Source organism: Carassius auratus, chromosome 21 (assembly GCF_003368295.1).
Source record: "Carassius auratus strain Wakin chromosome 21, ASM336829v1, whole genome shotgun sequence".
Classification (NCBI taxonomy): Eukaryota; Metazoa; Chordata; class Actinopteri; order Cypriniformes; family Cyprinidae; genus Carassius; species Carassius auratus.
This window is the reverse complement of record NC_039263.1, coordinates 18,243,117-18,265,435: the sequence shown is the minus strand read 5'-3', so window position 1 is coordinate 18,265,435 and position 22,319 is coordinate 18,243,117. Positions and strand designations below refer to the sequence as shown.

The 22,319-nt window shown below is 34.4% G+C and overlaps 1 protein-coding gene across 1 annotated transcript in view; it reads right to left on the bottom strand.

Annotated features, from left to right (window-relative positions):
- Nucleotides 1–22,319, bottom strand: part of LOC113038783 (matrix metalloproteinase-17) — a 69,648-nt gene that overhangs the window by 34,082 nt on the left and 13,247 nt on the right. The window contains exons 2-3 of the mRNA XM_026196433.1: nucleotides 1,595–1,727; nucleotides 1,245–1,380 (exon numbers count right to left, since the gene is read on the bottom strand). Of these exons, the coding sequence (XP_026052218.1) occupies nucleotides 1,245–1,380; nucleotides 1,595–1,727 (269 nt within the window). The remainder of the gene's footprint in view (nucleotides 1–1,244; nucleotides 1,381–1,594; nucleotides 1,728–22,319) is intronic.

The following is a 22,319-nucleotide window of genomic DNA, read 5'->3' as shown; positions in this document are numbered from 1 at the left end:
AGCCTGTGTGATTGACAACACAGAGAATGTGAGATCACTGTGGGATTCTGTAATGAGGAACAGAGAAGAACTTGGTATGAAACCCAAGACTACTGTCTGTAGACAAAGCCCCATATTACACACACACACACACACACACACACACACACACACACACACACGATTTAAGAAAAGACACACTGTCAATCTGTCATCAAAACAGACAGAAACCACTTGCATTTTGGAAAGTTTCAGTGATGGAAATTGGAACAGTCTGTGTTGAGGGCTTTCCGACACTCATCCTCAATGCTCTATACATCTGATAACATCAGAACATATCATCCTATGAGATAAGAACGTAACCCAGTATAATTCTGAATTTTCTATATATAATATCAGAATATCAATCAAAATATGATCCAATAACTTTCTCAGAATATACTGTAAACGAATATTTCCTTGTTAAAAACACAATACCTACCAATATTTTCAAGCTATAAAATTTGTATATAAAATATTTTCTAAGAAATAAGAAACTACACAATATTGTCTAGTAATAAAATCTGAATATTATTTAGAACATAACCCAATATTGTTTATCCATAATATCAGAGCACAAGTCTATATTTTCTAGCTGTAATTTCAAAATATAACCCAATATGTTCTAACTATAAAGTCAAAATATAACCTCATAGTTTTTATCTATAAGGTAATATTTTGTAGCTGAAAAACCCAAACTTAACATTTTCTAGTTATAAAATCTGAATATAACTCTCTGTACAACCACAATATAAGCCAGTATTTTCTAAATATATATTAGAAAACAACACAAAATTGTCTAGTGATAAAATCAGAATATAACCATTCATTTTCTTGAAAATATCTTAAAAAATATTTATATATTATCAAGCTATAAAGTCAGAATATAAGACAATATTTTCTACAAATTTCCAATATAAATCAGATGAATTTCTAATTTTCTGGCAAAAAAATATTTTCTGTTATGAAGTCAAAACATGCATCAACATTCCAGTCTCTAAAAAATCCTAAGCCAAAATTGCCACAGAATGCCATTTTCATCCTAGTTTGCTCACAAAATTTCATTGCATCACTAATTCTGTCTCTTTCCATCAGCTCTAACTACCACTGAGGCTTTAAGTCAAGAATGCATAGATGTCAAATATATGGAATGCATCTCTGACATGTACAGTATAGCTGTCTGACAGGAATCACTCAAACAGTCTCAGTCACAAAAATGAATGTACCTCCAGGAAAGATGCCTCTTGTTCCATTTATTCTGAGGAGCTAGAGCTCGCTTTCGTCTGCCTGCCGATGTGTCCAGCTCTGACACATCTGGCAGCGAGCAACGAGGGGTCTTCATTAAGCCCAAGGTTGCCTGGTCTGCAGGGAGACACACAAACATGCATAAATACAGACCCATATACATGGCAGAATGCAGCTATTTGAATGCTTTTCTCATCCTGTAGACCAGCTGCAGAAAGAAAGATGAACATGAGACGACAAACCAATCTGATTTACACTGGTGGTTATCTACCAGACAAAAACCAAGGACAGTGTGGACCAGAGTTTTATTATGAAAATAAAACATACAAACCTAGCACTCCAGTTTCTTTCAGGCCTCCGAACCTCTGCATGGCTTTGATGGCTCTCGTCAAAGCCTCTTTAGTCTGTAGCTGTCCATTCACAGGATCAGGGGGAGGGAGATAGCCAAACTTGCTCAACCAGTCCTGTGGTAGAAAACAGGCATTGTGAAAATCATTATATCAAAATTAACAGGTGCTTTCACAATTTTTTTTTTTTTTTTTTTTTGATTTCTGATAATACCAGGCAGTTTACAGCAAAATGTTTCCTTCTAAGTACATTTTCCTACATCCCTCATCAATATGTCTATTTATGGGAGTAAGAAAATGCACTCGGTTTAATTGGTTAAAATATTTAACCTGCAATTTTTAAAGATTAAAATCTTAGTTTGTTTTCTATTATTGCATTTCAAATGTAACCCTTGACCTCATAAGGGTAATTTTTTCTTAAATTGAGATTTAAACATAAGCTTAAAACTGAATAAATAAGCTCTGTATTGATTCATGGTTTGTTACGATTGGACAATATTTGGCTGAGATATAACTATTTGAAAATTTGGTGCAAAAAAAAAAACAAAAAACAAAAAAAAAAAACTAAATATTGAGAAAATGTCCTTTAAAGTTGTCCAGATGAACTTCTTAGCATTGCATTTTACTAATCAAAAATTACGTTTTAATATATTTACAGTAGGAAATTATGATCTTTATTTAATATCCTAATGATTTGTTGGTATAAAAGAAAAATCGGTTGCACTTTATTTTACAGTACGTGTACTTACATGTACTTATAGTGTACTTCAAGTGTATCTAAGCAAGTTCTGGTAATACAAGGTAACTACTTTGCACGGGGTAGGGGTAGGTTTAGGGGTAGGTTCAGGGTTAGTACCTAGTTATTACATAGTTATTGTAATTACTATAATAAGTACATAGTATGTACAGGACTGTAAAATATAGTGCTACCAAAAAAATCTATAATTGTAACCCTGTATTTTTGGCTATTGGTACAAATATACCCCAGCGACTAGTTTTGTGGTCCAGGGCCACAGATGATTTCACTACTTTGCTCTGAGCAGATGTTAAAATTTAATTCAGATGCATCAAATTAGAGCATGAAAAACTGGCAATTTATTAAGAAATATCCCAGGTGCTTCTTCAGTTTTACTGTAATTAAAAAGTTTCAAGCTTTTTCTTGGGAAAACTATTTTCATTGGTAATCAAGTCATATTCCATTTAACATTCCATCCTGTCAGTTATTTGTAAATCTCATTAACTAGCAAAAAAAAAAGTTCCTTTCATCCTTCAGAATGTGGATGAAACTGACCAGAACATATTTCTAAAGGTTTGCTATAAATAAAATAAAAATAATAAAATACAAATAAATAAATAAATAAATATATATATATATATATATATATATATATATATATATATATATATATATATATATATATATATATATATATATTAGAAAAAAATTAGAAGTAAAAAATTAATTATATATATATATATATATATATATATATATATATATTCACACATTAAATATGTACATGTATTAAATATTTAAACAAACGATATTTTTTTTAATGAAAACCCATTGAAATCTACAATGATCAGCCACTGTTATATAGCTCCATGTCAAGGGTAATTGATCAAACCTCAATGAAATCAGCACTACAGACTTTAAAGAGAAAATCACCACCCATTCCAGCACCCTTTCACTTTAACTCAACTCTGACACTGATGCCCATTGCGACTGTGCTGAATGACTATTAACAAGTATTGATCTGAGTTGGAAATTCAGAGCAATATTAAAGATTCAGACACACTCAATCCTGTTTTTTCCCCCCATTGTTGTGCGTTAAGCCAGACTATGTTGAATTTTAATGCTGTTTTGTCATTCAGATCAATAACTGGGATCATCTTCTCACAATTCAACCGATTCCATTACTGAAGTTGTTTTGTGCTAGCACAGCACTCTCAGCAGAGCGTGGAGACGTCCCAGCTGCACGTCAGCCCAGGCCTGCGGGCAAACTGTTTGCGTATGGATTAAATTTCATAAATCTTTGTGCTAAAACACAACGCTACACTCTGTAATATGGTTCATTAAAATGTATGATCTCTGAAAGCGCTCTCACTTGATTAATCATGCCACCTTCATCCATTAGAAAAAACACCATCATGGCTACATTAATTATAAGAGAAAAAGAGAATGATTAAAAACGTCAAAGCTTGCTGACTCGGGGTATTATGATGCGATATGCTTTCCCTTTAAATGCCAATAAAAGAACGAGTATGTGCTGCGATTGGACATACCAAGGTCTTTCAGACCGGGGGTGCACAAACAAACCTCTTCACTTCAGTATAACAAATGATGGCACTGACAAGCAAAAGAACTAGAACATCAGCTACCAGAGCTAAAAAATACATCATAAATTGTGCATTCATACTCTCTTTGAATCAGAATAACTGAAGAGTTGAAAAGTTCACGTCATGAAGCTAAACTCTGTCATGCTCCTCACTCAAGCCCTACCACACATAATCGAAAGAAGGCTAGAGAGCAGTTAAGAATTAAGGTTCTTCAATCACTTTGAAGTATGCAGTGTGCTTATGGAGTGCTACACACACTGGCCGACTTGGAAAAATAAAAGTAGTGTCTAAGGAACACGCGGTTGAGTGGGTCAACAACATGGAGCACTTACCAGAAGAGCTGACTTACATAAATAGTTCAATTTTCTCACTATCATTTAGTTTCAAACTGTTCGACTTTCTTTCCTTGATAGAAAGATTTTTGTACTGCTCTTTTTCTTTGCTGCGGGATAGTGTGGTGTTGCACATTTAAAGAGCCACATTTTTCAAAAAATAAAATTAAATAAAAATCTAAGATCTTTTTTTTTTTTTTATAAGATAAGAATGTAACCCAGTATTACATACTGTAGCTATAAAACCAGAATATTATCTAGCCATAAAATCGTAATATAAGCCAATATTGTTCTAGCTAAAAACAACAGCAAAACTCAATATAAGCCAATAAGCTAAGAATATTATCAATATTGCCTTGCTATAAATTCAGAAAAAGAACCCAATCTTTTCTAGCTACTGAATCAGCATATAACCCAAACATCTTTAGCAAAGAATTTAGAATTTAGATCAAGCTAATACAAAATAAAATAAAATAGATTCAGTATAAGGTTTCCAAAAACCTAATTTGAGCCAACAGGAATGGAAAGAAATTTAGACATTAAACTGTATTTTACAGAAAGTCATTTTGTAAATGATGTGATTTTCTAATAAACCACAAAAGAAAACATCACCCGCGGCTTAAAAGTACTGTCCAAGACTGTATTAACAACTATTATCTGTTTGGTTTGATAAATGCTGGCTCTTTTCAGCTATGTGGCGCTATGCTACACTGACTGCTGCCTACTCTCTGTTTCGCTCCTCACTACCAGCTGACATAATTTGTGTGTTGACACACTGTCCAGCTGTGTAAAAGTGTGGAGAAGAGGCTTATTCTTTTTGTGTGAGCTATATTCCCGCTGGCTGAAATATCGATGCATGACGAACCACTGTGCATACTCAGTATCTCATATCACACACATACATATACAGTATACACACACAGATTACTTACAGTCACACGCTGTTATCTGCAGCATACATATCCAAAAACTCAAAGTACAAGTGCTCACTTTTCCAGAGAAAAGGACAACTTGCTGTGTGATCATTAAGTGGATCTGCAAAGTACATACCAGTATTGTTATTATAATTATTTTAATGTTTTTTGTATGATATACACCATATAAAGGCAGCTTCACAGAAGATTCATGTTTCTACATTACAAGAGCAATGTGTTATCAGAGGTGCCTAGAAATGTACAGTTCTTGGAAAATACAAATCAAGCCGTTAGTAAATGACTTGTATTCAAAAGGAAACGATAAGCGTGATTAAGGCATGTTGTGATCATAATGATTACAATTTTAGGAACATTTGGCAGTTTTGTACATTTATTACAATCATATGTATGCTAAAATCATCAGATTGCTAGAGATCGGAGGACATACATATTTATTTATATAAATCTATCATATCATGTGTGCCAATAATAATACTTTACAACTTTTTTTGCAAGTTTATTTTTTATATTTATTAGACTTGCCATCTAACACTCACTTGAAGTCAATATTAAAAACATTAATAATTTAATAACGCTGTCAAATTTCAATTGAATTTGAAATTAAATATCCATTTTTAATCACATAATGCTGTGATGCCTAAATTCAGTTGTAGTGTTTAAAATCTTTGACTTGTGTTTTATTTTTAAACAAAATGTACTATTTTACACACACACACACACACACACACACACATATAATTTTATCAATCAGAATGTTAAAATCAGTGACAATATTAATACCATTAGTTTACATTAGCATGTATTAATTATAATAATACATTTAACACAAGGCAGAGTGTACAGAGTGATTTAATTGTAATATTGATTAAACTGTAATACTTATTTTCTAAAGAAATATTAATGCACTGAATCCCAATAAAGAGAACACTTCATTAAAGTAATATCATTGCTTTAATATGTATCAATATAGCTAAACAGTTATAATACTTGTTCCTGAAGCTGTCAGGAAGGAACCATGTGTGTTTAAAGGAAATGTCTAAATGAATCCTATCATTATCTAAATGGGCTAAATCCATTTTACTAACAATTATCTCAATACAATAACAGACAACTTCATGTCTTTAATATCTTAAGCTATATACCTTAATGAAATAATGTTCATTGTATTTGATTCTTTCAGTTTAGTAAAACATTTTTATATCAGCGTTACAATTACAACAACCTTGCAGCTTCTACCAACAGCTTACAGATTTTTATATATATATATATATACACACACACACACACAAATATATATTTATATATACATATATACATATATATATATATATATATATATATATATATATATATATATATATATATACACACACAAATATATATTTATATATATATATATATATATATATATATATATATATACACACACACAAATATATATTTATATATACATATATATATTATTATTTTGACTTGTCTTTGGAATATAATCTTAATTCAGTTTGCATTTGCAATTTTATTTAAATATAAATTTATAACAAAATGTATGTGTGTGACCTTTACCGGATAGATGATAGGAGCGAAAGGAGGCTGAAGGTGTCAGAAAATGACACAGTCCAGATTTGTCCGAGCACATGTGCTATCTGCAACTCCACTCTCACATTTTCAGAGAATTGTCATCTCACAGCCTTTAATGGTTAGTAGTGACCTAAAAAGATGCCACAGACTCTGCCGTCACAGGCTTTACTGAGGCACATTTTCCAAAAGATCAACTCAGTCAGGGATTCTGACTTTGATCAAACGCATCACTGTGCTCTGAGGGACCGAAAAGACGGATCCAACCCTGGCAGTCCGGTGGTGGTGATGAGTGAGTGTGCTCAGCAGTGAAGGTCAGTGTTCAGCGGTGCTTAGAATCCTCAAGCATGTTATCAGTCTTACTATGAACCAGTGGAAAGCTAGTAAAAAAAGTGAGGCTTTCCCTCACATGTGATCCAAAAGCCCCTGAATTCTTTAGCATAGGGAGTTGAAAATGTTCAGAGTGATATAAAACCTTCATATAATATGAACGGCAGATCAATAAACTAAGACAATAAACCTGAAAATAAACTCCAGCGCAGCTGTTTACGCTTTGAAGAGCGTATACATGCCAAGCAAGTCCAGCTCATGTGTGTATCAAAGCCATTTCCAGTCTTTTGGTTGCACAGAGGACATTTATTACACAGATTTATCATCCTGACATAACCGCGCCAAACTTAAAGAATTCACCCTTGTCCTGCAGTCAATTTTGACTCTATGTTCATCCTCACCTCCTATGAGGTGTCACGGATCATTATGCCACACTGAGAAAGGTTAACATACTCATGTGCCACGGAGAGGCTAATAGTCCGGGATGTCAGTCAATGGCAATATGAATGAAAGGTCTCCTCACAAGGAGAGATTTCACTGAGTGGTTAAAAGCTTGGAACTGGAAGAGCATGTGTTGGCGTTACATCATATGCATACATCGATAAAAAAGAAGAAGAAAAAATATTTTTCTAAGTTGTGCATTAGAATGACTTATTAGAATTTATTAGACTGATTTCTGAAGGATCACGTGATACTGAAGGCTGGAGTAACGATGCTGAAAATTCAGCTTTGCAACTGAATAAATTACAATTTAAAATATATTGCGATAGGAAACAGTTATTTTGAATTGTAATTGTAATTGAAATAAAAGTATCTTTTTTTTGTAGATAAGTGAATCTGAGTGTTTATTAGTAAACGGAAAAAGAAAAACCTCTATAGCTATTTTATTAATGAATCAAACTTAGACAAGACGTTTGACAAAAGTAAAATCTATGTTTTTCTTTTGGATAATACGAAAAAAAAAGAGCACTGCTTCATACATTCATGTTATGAGTGTCATCTACACAAATTGCTGAACCTAATCATTATTCAGTATGCTTCTTTCCTTTTTGACTTTTTTCAGAAAAGCATTAGGATAAGTGACAAAGAAAATCTGACTTGTGGAGGAAAGGAAAAAAAAAACATGAAGCCTAAAGGATGCTGTCTTTCTCTTTCCTCCACGGTCTTTAAAGCGTGCTGCTCCGCTTTCCTCGGACTGCTCCAGCATTTATCTGTAGAGCAGTCAGTGATTGTCCGCCATCCGCCTACCTCCCAAAATCTGTCTGCATTGCTGGATCTTTCTGAAAGATACAGGAAAGGCAGCAGCATGTCCATTTCTTCTGCTTCTTTTCAGAAAAAAAAAATGCCATTGTTTTTTTTTCTCTTAAAAGAAGCAGAAGAAACAGACAAGCTACAGGCTTGATTTTGTCTTGTTTTTGGTCTGAGAGTATGCAAACAGCATCATCTGTAAACATACTGTGTTCAGTTGCTCAACGGAGCAGACCAATGTTACAGCTGCAAAGCAAAAGAAACATTATTTGATATATTTTAGCTTAGTTATGAGTCAGTACTAAATGTGATGAAATTGGGAGTAATGAAATATTTCAAAGCAAATAAATAAATAAATAAATAAAAATCCATGTATTATCATATTTTATTCTCTAAAGTAAAAAGTATCTAAGGATACTAACCTTAACTTAAATTAACTCTAAAAATGTTATATTTGTAATATAATCAAACTATATTATTATTTTTATTAATATCACATACTATTTTATTTTACATATTCATAAACAAATACAGCTCTACAGTAATTCATAAAATTTATATTATTTTGTACAACATATTACATTATCACAACCAACATTTAAATGTAGAAACAATAATTATATCATAATAACATAAGCTTTTTTTTCATTCAGTGTATAATTAATAATAATAACTTTCACAATTACACATATATAATTCATGAATTAATTAATTTATACATTCATAAAAAATCTAAAATTAATGTACATATAGCAACCTAATTTAGAATCTCTATTTATTTTATTTTTTAATTTCTTAGGACCAACTCTTCCTGCACACCACTCACGTCTCACACCAGAGCACAGCAAAGAAAACGAGTTCAAAAGGAAAAACCAATCCTTTTACCGGGGCTCTGCAGATCAAACCTCCTAAATGTCACAGGTCACAGGTCGAGGGCTGATCTAGTGCCGGACAGGTGGAACTGCCATGGGACTTAACCTCTGAAGTTTGCAGCAGAGTAGAAGCAGAGGGCAGAGCAAACACAAAGGAGTCATGCTGTAATCCCTATATCTCTATGCTGTTCTTCTTCTCACTACAGTCCTAACCTCACGTGCTGCCAAATCTCATCTGTGCAGTGTATAAGTAACTTAATTTGGATGCTAAAACTGTCTCTAATTCCTTCATAAAGCTAATCCCAGCTGCACTAATCCTTATTGTCAGAAAACATGCAACTGTGCATGATACACTGAAAACAACAAAACAGAGAAAAATGGTTCATTTTCTCCCTCCGTTTCATTCATCTCTTTCATATCTGTACATAAAACCTGTGCACAAACATTTCATGCAGAAATAGGCCTATTTACATCCTTTGACACACTTCTGAACAGCTCGCAAATGATTTCAATTGTTCAATTGTAGCATGTTGCTAAGCTAACCACGGAGCACTCTAGTAAGCATGAAATTACATAGGACACACCAAGGATTTTTTATTTTTTTTGCTGTCCCTATTGAATGGAATGTCAGTTTTTATACCTCGTCTGCCATCTAAGATGTATTTGTTTTCAGTGAAATAGCCTACTCATATAGGCTACATGTAGCTATTTCTTGTAATTTGGTTAAAATGAGGTGTCTCGTGAGGTATCACAATTATGACCACCACTTAATAGATGAGCCCAGGCAGCTCCTTTCTGGAGAGGACAGGTTGTGTGGAAACAGCCTTATAAAATACACAGTTTGGGACGTGTGTTATGCTAATAACTGTGAGCATGAGCTCCCTCATCGATAATAACTCAAATTCATCAACATGAGAACAAAGCTAAGGTCAAATAATGTGCATAACCACTTGTTTAAAGGATTTTGCATGATATTTCTGCTCACATAAGTGAGAACACTTGTGCAATTATTAGTGAATAAGACCCATTGACGCTTGCTTTGTCACAGCTGTATATTTTGATCAGGCGTTTTATTTAAATCAGCATGCTCTAATAAACAACAGCATTTATTACGCCTGTACCAAACTAAGATAGAGAGATAAAATAGAGAGAGAGATAGAGAGATGTAAAATATTCATAGTGCATCGAATGTTTATTTTATTAGTAGTGCATGATAAGCAAGCATCAGTATTACCATATATTCCTGAAAATACTTTGGCTCACAACTCGATCTGACTTAAGATGAAAACAGACAACAAAAAAATAGAAAAACACAACACACTTTATTTTAAGGATCATAATATTAAAGATTTTTGACTCAGGCTATTAAGCAATTTAATAATGTTCTAGAAACGTCCTAGTAACAGCTTAATGTTTGTCTTGCAGACAATAAACAGACAAAATCCATACTTCACATACTGTATTTTAGAAATCATCCGTCATAGATATGAGATTTAGAGAGAGATAGAGAGTTGACTTGATAAAGTAAGCAATCTAGTAATACCCTAAGCAACGCCTTAGAAACCACCAAGGCTGTATATTTATCTGGCAGATGAAAACAGGAAAAAACTATTTACACCAAACATATGCTGAGTCCCAATTCGCATACTATCCGTCCTAAATAGTATGCGAAACTAGAATTAGTACGTCCCAAATCGTAGTATGTTGAAAAGAGTATTCCAAAGATACCCGGATGGTCTACTATTTCCGGTTAGAATTCGAAGTGCAGATCAATGCACACTCTAAGTGCTAATATTGCCCACAACCCATTGCGTGCGGGAGGGAGGAGCTTTGCGATGGCTTTGCGGTGATGTAAACATGGCAGCCGGGTGCAGTAGCGGAGATGCGCCCTCAGCTTTTAAGTGTAAAAAATGTTTAACCCTAATTAAAGTTATATTTTATTTCGTTACACACATTGCACATGAACGTCAGAACTGCGTTTGTTTCTACGACGACGCAGCCCTGCTTCTTCACTCCTCAACTTGGTAGAAGAACACATTGTAAAATGTATTGTGAAAAAAAAAAACGATGAGAAAAAAAGATGGGAATAGTAAATAAAATTTTATTGGACATAAAGAATGAATGAAACGTTAACAGTTGTGGTGTGCGTAACTAGGCAACCACGTTGTTGTTCACGTTGCATGACGTCATCGAAGTATGTCCCAGAACGTGCATACTCTTTTGCTACACACTCAAAAGTATGTACTTTTACCTCACAAAAAAAGTACATACTTTTAGGTCGTAGTATAAGTAGGCAAATTGGGACTCAGCGATACTCTATTCTAGGGTTCACAACATCTGAGTGTTTACTTGAACTATTAAGCTATTTAATAATGCCCTAACAACGCCCTAGTAACACTCTATTAACCACACAGACTGCCTTAGCAACAGAACAATGTTTGTCTGACAGTTAACAAAAAATAAAAACAAAGAAAAAAATTCCACACACGTACTGGGGACTCTTTTTACTTAAGTTCTTAGCAACTTCCTAGCAACTGCATAGTAAGTAGTATTTTTTGTTTTCTTATTTTAAATTCTTTCACAATTTCAATGCTTTGCCAACTGAGAGATAAAGTGACTAAAAAACAAAACAAAACACTGAAATTAGCCTTTTTTTTACCACTATTTCACCCGTTTTCCTTCTGATTAAAGACCATCTGATTAAAATACCCACATTATCATGTGAAGGCCATAATTAAATTTTGGTAGAGCCGTCATCATAGGGGACACTTTCATATGGAGCTCGGAAAGGTCAAGCAGAAGAGTCAAATGGCAGGACACTTCCTTGTCATCTGCACGGCCCCAGTGGAGAGAGTCACAGTGGTCAGTCAGCTGCATCTCTCCTATAAAGAGTGCAATTGTCTCTGACTGATGGGCAGAATCTAAACACACGGCAGCACATCCCAGTCTGCTGTGTCCAGTCAACAGACTCATCTGACAAAGCCCCTTCATCTCTCATTCTGAGAGGAAGTGAGTCATTAGTCGGGATCTCCCCAGACACTGACATCCCTGTCAGGCTTGTCATCGTTGTCTGCTCATGGATGCCATGAACAAAGCTTGTTTACAGAGCTAAATGTCAGAGAAAGTGGATGATGAGCGATATATTCAATCTACAAAATTTCCATTACTGCGACTTCTGCAGACCTGCCAGAACCACACAGGTCATGTCTCTTGGGCCCCGTTTACACTAATGCGTTTTCGTCCTAAAACGGCATTTTAGAATGAAACCGTTCCTTGTCTACACTGGCGTTTCCGAAACGATCTCTGTCTACACTACACAACGATACATATCTATTGGTACAACAATAAGTAGGGTCTATTTACACTAAAATGCAACCCTGGAGTTTTCAAACTAAAACGGCATCTGCAGCGTCATTAAAAGTCTCAGTTTTCGAGGGTGTAAAACATCTGAGTAGTGTAAACAATAGGCGTAACTGTAGCGAAAGTTATGCGTTTTAAAACAAAAATGCACTAGTGTAAATGGGGCCTTAACCTTGGGGTCATGACTTATTACCCTATGAGCTGATATGGCTATTTATGATTTTATTGTGTGTGTGTGTGTGTGACCCCCCACCCCCAACACATAATTTGGGTCACAAGAATCTTATGATATTTGTATATAATTCAGTTATTAGTTGTTGTTTGCAACAACTGGTGTGGATGCTAATATGGTTATCTTTGTAGTTATCATTCTTCATGTGAACGGGCTTTAAGATGTCGATGAGTGTATTTGTATTTGTATGCTCTTTTTTTGTTTATTTTGATTGCTTCCATTCGCCTCATTTGCAAGTCGCTTTGTATAAAAGCGTCTTTTAAATGATTAAATGTAACTTTTCTGGGTGACAGTTGAGAGCTTGAGTTGCGGTGGCAACCCTGGGCATCTTTAGAAAACACAGAGGACTGCCTGATTGCCTGACAGCAAACTCTTGTCACTCTCACTTTTTTATTGAAAAAGGTTAGTTAAAATGATTTAATTGCAGATTAAACCTCTAATTCAAAAGCTTTAATGTCTAATGAATGTGTTTTTTATTGAAGAGTTATTTCCTAACTATTTTTAAATGGATTTTATGCCAGAGTACTAGTCTATTAATGAATGGCAATAAATTGAGCAAAGTAGTCAAGTTCATAAAAAGTTAGAAAGTTTTGTATACCTCTGATATGTGTTTTACTTACCCGATTTATACTCACCTGAGTTATATTTGAGTTTTGAGTACGTTTTGTTTTTAGGATTTATTTATTAGTTTGTTTATTTATATGTGTATTATTTACATTTTTTCTTGTTGCTGCAATTGTTTTATGGCTTTGAATGCCATAGTCTTAATAAAGACAACACAGAGGACTGCCTGATTAACAGCAACTCGTGTCTCTCAAACTTTTTTATTGAAAAAGACAATTTCTCATCTGTTTAGTGAACCTCCAGGGCAAGGGTCTGCAAAACACACACTCACACACACACACACACACGCACGCACGCACGCACGCACGCGCACACACACACACACACACACACACACACACACACACACACACACACACACACACACACACACACACACACACACACACACACACACATTTAAATGTCTCTTATGCTTACCAAGGCTGCATTTATCTGAATAAAAATACATTAAAACAGCAATATCGTGAATAATATTGCCATTTAAAATAAATGTTTTCTAATTGTATATTTTTTTCAATGTCATTTATTCTTGTGATTGAATTTTCATAATTACTCCAGTTTTCAGTCTCACATGATCCTTCAGAAATCAAGAAACATTCCTTATTATTATTAATATCGTAAACAGCTGTGCCGCCTAATATTCTTGTGGAAACCATGGTACTTTTTTTCAGGATTCTTTAATGAATAGAAAGTTCAAAAGAACAGCATCGATTTTAAATAGATATCTGATGAATTTAGTATTCTTTGCTGAATAAAAGTATTGATTTCTTTCCAAGAATCTTACTTATTCCAATCTTCCCAACAGTAGTAGCACTAATAAAATATGACATGTACTGTATCCATACTGTACTGTACTGTATGGAATAGTGGGATAATTTTAAAAATGTCATCATTTCATACATATATCAAATCAACAATTAAACAATACTATAGACAAAAGCAAGACAGAATAAAATTTATACATATATCAACATTCACAGACAGCCTCTTGAAAGTGTCTAAAATCTTAGAAAAAAGCAGTTTCATAGTAACTTAAGCTTAGGATTATGTTTCTTATCAAGTTTTGAAGTAAACTTTATCTCTATAAAGTGTTTGAACTGAAAGGTCTTCATGTAATCCTCAAAAAAAAAAAAGGCTCCCCTAGGCCTTTTTTTTTTTTTTTTTAAGTAAATCCTCCCAAAAAAGTGCAATTACTAAAAAAAAAAAATAAAAAAAATAAAAAAAAAAAATCTGGCCAAATGATGTTTATCTAAGAACAGGGATTTTAGACAGAATCGAATTAGCTTTTCAACACACAGAGGCAGAGTGCCAAAGCATCTTTTTTTTTCAAGCACCTAGCTGTATAAGATACAGTAGGATTACAAAACAAGAAAGTGAGAGTAAATCCTTGGTGAGGCTATCCAAATATCATCTCCATTCCTTTCCTGGTCCAAACTCCTGGCTTTACTGAAAATATGAAGCAGGAATCCAAGGCTGCATCCCAGCAGAACATTACTCAAGAGAAGACTTCATATCATACATCTGAGAATGACATCTAGAGTCCATCAATTGGTTAAAAAACATCAGAAGCTAGAACCTAAATGAAACTGATAATAAAAATAGTATGGTACTGGTAGACAGGGTATCATAATTACATGAACAATTTTGTAAGGATTTGACGAGGAGATGTCAACCTCATGATAATGGTTAGACTTAAAGATTACAGGATCAACTCCACACAGAAGTGTTTAAAGAAATGGATAGTTTCTGACACCACTGTCCTGCTAAATCACAATTGACTCAGGCACTTAACCTCACTTCGCTTCAGCTGGACTGATTGGCTCTGCAAAGGTTATATTCAGCCTCGCTTTAAAAGTGTTTGATAAATGGCAAGTAAGATCACCAGTAAAAAGTTTGGACTATTAATGAAGCAATAGCAAAGCCAATAAAATGAAATTATTAAAAGCTGCCACACTTTATTCACTATATTATCCATCTAGGCATTCACTTCACCAACTGCATCCTGGGATACTTTTTAAACAGTATTGAAGTAGTTTCTAGACTGGATTTGTTAGCTGCTTTTCCTTTACTATTGCGTTCATCTCATCCTTTAAAAATAAAATAAATAATATAAAAATGTAAATAAAATGAAATAAAATTTGATATGACATTGAAAGCATAAAAATAAGAGACCTTTTTTCATTCAGATAAAACGGAGAAGCAATTTCCCCCCCTCATTTTTCAAGACATTCTTGATTTCAAAATAGAGATTATATGTAGTTGAAATAAATGCTTTAAGAATTCTTGACTATTATTCTGTTGCACAGATCTGAAAAAATGATGATGGCACAGGGTTGTGAATGAGTCCACCTCCGCTTCTGAACATAAAGATAAAATTCAATTTAAAATCTTGTTTTTCCATTATTTTTGAAAATGAAGAAAAGTCTCCATTTTCAATTTTGTTTCTTTTGTCAGTATAAAATCCAAAAACGATTGAACACAACAACTGTAGGTGTAGTTGAATTGTATTTTAAATAATTAAGTAAATACAATTAAATAAACAATTTCAAAAGATGGGTTTAGTTTAGTAGAAATTAATAGGCACAAATTGTATTTGTCAACAAAAACAATTTAATGCATGTAACCATTTTTGAATGTATAGTTTACTCAAAAATGAAAATTCTGTCATCAGTTACATCATTTTTAACGATGTCTTTGCTACATTTCTGGACCTTGATTGTGGTAGTATCATTGCTGTCTATGGGAGGTTCAGAGAGCTCCCGTAATTCATCAAAAATATCTTAATTTGTGTTCCGAAGATGAGCAAAGGTCTTGCAGGTTTGGAATGATATGAGGTTGATAATTAAGGAAAGAATTTTCACACACACACACACACACGCACGCACGCACGCACACACACACACACACACACACACACACACACACACACACACACTACATTTAGTCAATTGAGTCCTTACATTTGATTGGTATTGTACATGACCATGATTTGGTTGCTTTTTCTCCCTCCACATAAACGCATTAACTTGTCCCACAGTAACTGTGCAATGTGTATAATCTAGAGGGTAAGAGGACAGGAAGGATTTGGGCAAAGTCACAGCTGAAGCAGAGAATGGAAACCCAGCCATCCCAATGCCCAGTTCAATCTACCAAGAGAGGATTGGGAGATTACAAACAAGCAGAAGGGTGAAAGAGAAATAAAGTAATACATGTATAAAAAAAAGATGGTTTTATCTAAGTGCAGAATTCAAGAGCCATCTCGTAAACTCAAGAGATGTTTTACACAACCAAGTGCATAAACACACAAAGGATTACGAGCGAAGAAATTCACTTTGCTGTTGAAATGTTTGCTGAATTTCATGAGCTGCAATGCCGAAGCTGAAAGATAAAGAGAGGGAGAAGGAGTGAGTGAAAGATTCGGGCTTGAAAAAAGCAGGGAGATAAAGCTGAGCTGCCTGCCATTTCCCTGGTCATCCATATTCAGAGTGGCAGCATAGTGGCAACACTAACAAACAGGCCAGATAAATCAATACAGTAACAACTTCAAGCATTCAGGACAGAACTCTTTTAATACACAATCAAGGGAACGCGATCAATCATCTCTCAGACGCAGACCACCTACGACACCATCACGCAGGTCTTGTGTCTAACAACCTGCCATGTTGGTTATACATTAATCGAGCATGGCAAGGATAAAATAATGACGTCCTTTACAAAGTCAGACAAAGTTTTTTGTGTCTCTATGTAATCATCTACAGAACAATGCATCAATAACACAGAAAAACAACACATCTGTACTGTATCTGCGGCTGTGTACACAAACTCGCCACTTCCCCTTGGGTTCTGACTTTGTTGTTACTCAAGCTGAGAGGGAGGCGACAGTTTGACACTTTCTAAGCACAGTATGATAGCACATTGCTTTAACCACAACAAAATCCCTTTAAGCAAGTCGGTCCATTCCATCCACTGGCTAGGTGGCAGAAAAAAGGTAAAAGAAGACATTTCTGGCTGACATTTCTGTAGCATATACAGTAATGGCATCCAAAAGGCTGAAATTGAAAATATGGGATTTGACCTGGAGATAAATGGGAAAGTTTAAAGATTGAGAATAAGTTAATAAGAAAAGAAATACAATTACTCTTGGTCACCAATCCAGTATACAGTATTAGTGACAACACTCTTTTAAAAGTAAAGGTCCAAAAGATAAAAGTCAAAAATAAAGAGAAATCATGCTGGAGAACATGATCACCAGGTTCCACACAAACTTGGAGCTCAAATGCTTCTGTCATTAAAGAAAAGTAGGACAAATTGAGTACTAAGACATTCTGACATGCATGTTAATTTTTCAATTAAACTTTTCACTCAAATTGTCATGCTATAATTGGTAATGAAAAGAATATTTAAATTAGAAAAAATGACAAATGCGTGTTCTCTCAGACTTTTGGAGCACAGTGTATCAATCATTTAACTACTTCTAGCTCACTTTAAGCTAAAAAAACATCAACCCATAATTTTTTTGGTTTTTCCAGCTAATGTACTGTACACACATGAATGGTTTCACAACACGATTAGCTTTTTTAATCAAAGACTCTCCTGCAGCTCCTGTGTTGTGCATTGCACTTTCCACCATTCATTTTTCATTGAGTGGCATGTGTCGTCTTTAGACTGTCTCTGAATATCACCACATGAAAGCGCAAGTTAATGCGACAGCGTCAATGAAACGTTTCCAAAATGACAGGGAAAATAGTTCACCCAAAAATGAAAATCATTATTTATTCATCCTCATGTCAAGGCTTAATCGTTAGTGTATGTGTATGAATAAACCAACAGGCTCTGATGGCAATTAGTGAATATTTTATGTTGTGGAAAATTGGTGACAGTTTTTGTATGAATCAAATTGAACAAATTGATGCAAAACTGCTCGTAAAAAAAGCTGTTTTCTCACGAGACTGTGTTGAAATCAATCATTAAGTGAATCAAGTGAGATCATTAGAAACACAAGTAAGCTTTTGAAATGAGTCCTAAAGTGTTAAAACTTTACCATAATCTATTTGTTTAGCTTTAAGTGCTAGATGCTACTCTAAATGGTAAAATAGACTATCCAATACTGGCCGACAGATAACATAAAAAAGTCTACTGTAATAAAAGTCAGATAACATTCTTTATTCTGGGGGTGGGGGGAAATTTTTGGGCAGAACAAGTACTTTGCTAAACTGATTATGATTTTCATTACCAGCCAGACTGTAGCAAAACCAAGCTCCATTTCCCATAAAATAAGCGAAAATATAAGAAAAATCTGCAAATTCCATCTGGCCCTATGACATCTCTTTCCATGTGCACATATTATAACTACATTATCTGATCTCTAACAAAAGGGATGCTAATGCATTATTTATCTGTTTACACACGTCACACATGCTGTCAGTCGGTTTAGAGCCCTGGACAGACACACCTAGATAAAGCGAAATAGAATTAAATGGACAATCTGATATATAAAGGCTCAGATGTGCAGGCTTTCAGGAAGGCCAGAAGGCTTTGAGCTGATCAATACTGCACAGGAGTTGAATCAGTGAGGTATGTGTGCTAATAATACATATCAAAAACTTCTGCTTTAACCTCCTGCGGTACCCACAGAGAGCGTCTCCACTGGTTTATATCATGTTGTCTGCTCAAATGGGGTGCAACTGTTGTGGATGTGTTTCCATATGAGCGCCCTTTATTTGGCTTCATATATATTTGATGTGCTGCAGAGAGGAGTGAGGTTGCGTGAGATTTAGTTTAGGATATGTGAGGAACCTCTCCATCTCTGCCATACTGACTTCATGTGCACATGATTTAAAGCCACTTTGGTCGCTTCAATATTAAATCCCCCGTGTTCGGCAAGGCTGAAGACTGAAAGATCTGTGGAGAATCTGTCCGCACCCAAACACTCGATCTTCCCTTCTCCTTGAATCTCAGTAATAAAAATAAATACAAATGAGACAACTGTTGACTCAAAGAGCTACGCTCAATTTAATTTGATTGAATAATAATAAAAAAAAAATAATCAAAAATAATATAAAATCAAATAATAATAATAATAAGCCCTTTGTTAAAATATATCATCATATTATTATTATTATCATTATTATAATCATTGTTGTTGTTTTGTTATTATAAATTATTAAAACTAGTTAAAATAAGTAATATTATTTCTTTATTTCAACTAATGAGGCATTTATCATTTATATAATTACTATATATACATATATACATATATAAAATTTATTTCTTTAACAATAATTCAGCCTGTAGGTAAAATAAATATAGCCTATTATTGTTATTATTATTATTATGAATCAGCCATTAGTTAAAATATTTATTTCAACTAATAAGTCATTTATGAATATTTATACTAATAATAATTTATTAATACTTGAATAAATAAATAATGAATGAATAGTTAGAGTAATGCACTTACAATGGATGTTATTCAAAACAGTATTCTGGAGGGTATAAAAGCCTAAATGTGTAGCTTGTATTTTTGTTAAAGCACTTTTATTTATATTTCTGGCAAAACCCATTATTATTTGATCTGTAAAATTGTCTTAGTCATCCATTTTTCTTTGGGACAGCTTTTCTAGGTTTTGCACTACCATCGCAATATCTGTGGGTTGAGTTTGCTCCATGTAAACAGTGCTTCTGTAAATATATCTGTCTCCTCTCTTTCTGGTGTCTTTGCACATACTGAGTGAAAGTAACCAGGTTTACCAGAGTTGCAATGTCATGAACAATTAATAGTTTGGACATAACTTGTGGCATTCATTTATAATGCACTGTTTGGCCATATGCACTTCAACTGTAAGTGTCTTAACTGTAACCTATAAAAAAAACTAAACCAAAGGAAAACTCTAAATTCTTTTCTGTGGTGACAGACATCTCATTTGTGATTTTTTTTGCAAGTAAAAAAATCCTGGAGCAGAACTACTATTATACGATACACAGAAGTGAGAACAAAAAGATTGAATAGAGAGAGAACGAGAGTGAGAGTTTGTCAAATCTGTCTCATCTGAAACATCAGTGAGCAGAGGCTAATGGACATCACACTCCATTACATTTGAGTGGAAACCACAGGTAGACACATGCAAGCAGATTCATTAAACCCTTGGAGCGGATCAATATGTCAGATCCTTCAAATAGCCACCTTCTGTGTCAAACGGTCCAGGTTAATTTGATCTCCTTACAGCTCAATAGGGGTCAGCCTGCAGAGCAAAAAGACATCACAGACGGGTTACTGGGCCAAAGGGCTCGAACTAAAGAAGCAGAATAGTCTAAAATTAAAACTTGCCAATCAGTTTTATGGTGGGTGGTAACTTTTTAAACTTCATAAAAAAGTTAAACAAAATAAAAGTACAGTATCACATAATACATCATTAATAATTTCTGATGTGTACTAATGTAGTGTTATTACATTAATATTTTCAGTGTATATAATGTCAAACAGATGAAACTAATATTTTACTGAAGCCAGACTTGTGAAGACTTTTTGTAGTGTGAGCTTCTAAGCAAACATTTGTCACAATAGGTTTACAATCAGAAGTTTATCTAAGATGCATTTAAAATATATGAACTGAAGACTACTTCAGCGATAGTTTCTCAACGGTGTGGCAAAAAGTTAATTTCAGGCCCTGGTTTTCTGTCAAAAGCTGTGAAAGATGGGTCACCAGAGGCAATTGTATATACGGCGAATGAGTTTCAAAGCCGTGGCCGACAAAAAACTTTTTTTTTACATTTCTCCCAAGCACAATGACATTAACAAAACCACATTTGCTGAAAGGCTTGAAAATGAATTCATATTCAGTGGTATGCTGGAGCCATTCGGAGCAAGCTATGCACATTTAAATAAGCTAGGCCTATTCTCCTTGGTATTCCACGCCACGCTTCCTGCTTCTGTCACTTGACATATTCTCTCTAATTCCTATTCCTCTTTTCTAAGTGAGAGAGTGAGTGAGGTTGTTCAACAAAGCTTGAGCACCTCACGTTCACACACGTACTTCAAGACTTCTGGGTAAGAATCCCTGCTGAAGTTAACAGCATTTGATCTGCCTGCTTCTGTTGGCACAATTTGCCAAGAAGGGATTTCCATCACTCATATACAGAGTTTCAAACAACATATTTCCAATCAAATATTTAGTTAGAATGGAGTGATGAAATCCCACATCAAAGCAGCAAGTAGTCACTTTTCATGTGCGCTCACGATCGGGATTTTTTTTCCCAATGGGAAGAGGAGAATGGTAAACAAGTGCCGGCACTGGTTTTAAAATAAACAAACCCTGACTCCAGGAACAATTTTTCTATTACAGTAGTTAAATATGAGTGCCTTAGTGAGCCCGATCCTTCATAAGCACTTGAAGTTGTATCCCTTTTGGCCACCAATCTGAAATGGCAGTTAGCCAAAGCTCACAAATGGAGGAAAGAATATGTCTGGAACAGAGCACCGACAGCGTTATTTACTGTACTACATGTTCCACATAGAGCAAGGTGGGCATAAAAGTATTACAGATATACATTGCCTCCTGACAGACTCTCCAATATGCTCTTAATAAAGCTCCAGAGAATTGAAGTAGGAAACCTAACTTTTCAAATGCAAGAGTAGAGTCTTTGGCGCAATTACAATTACTGCTGTATTCAGTATCAGTCCAAAATTTGGACAAAGTATACTCAGTATGTATAAGGGACATTCCTAGTACAAGAAAATAAAAATGTAGTACAACGAATAAAACAATGCCAATATTACAAAATATAACAGTGAACAGATCACTCATATTTCTAAAGAAACGTTGTCCAACAGGGACTCCAGCAGGTAAAGTTACAATGGG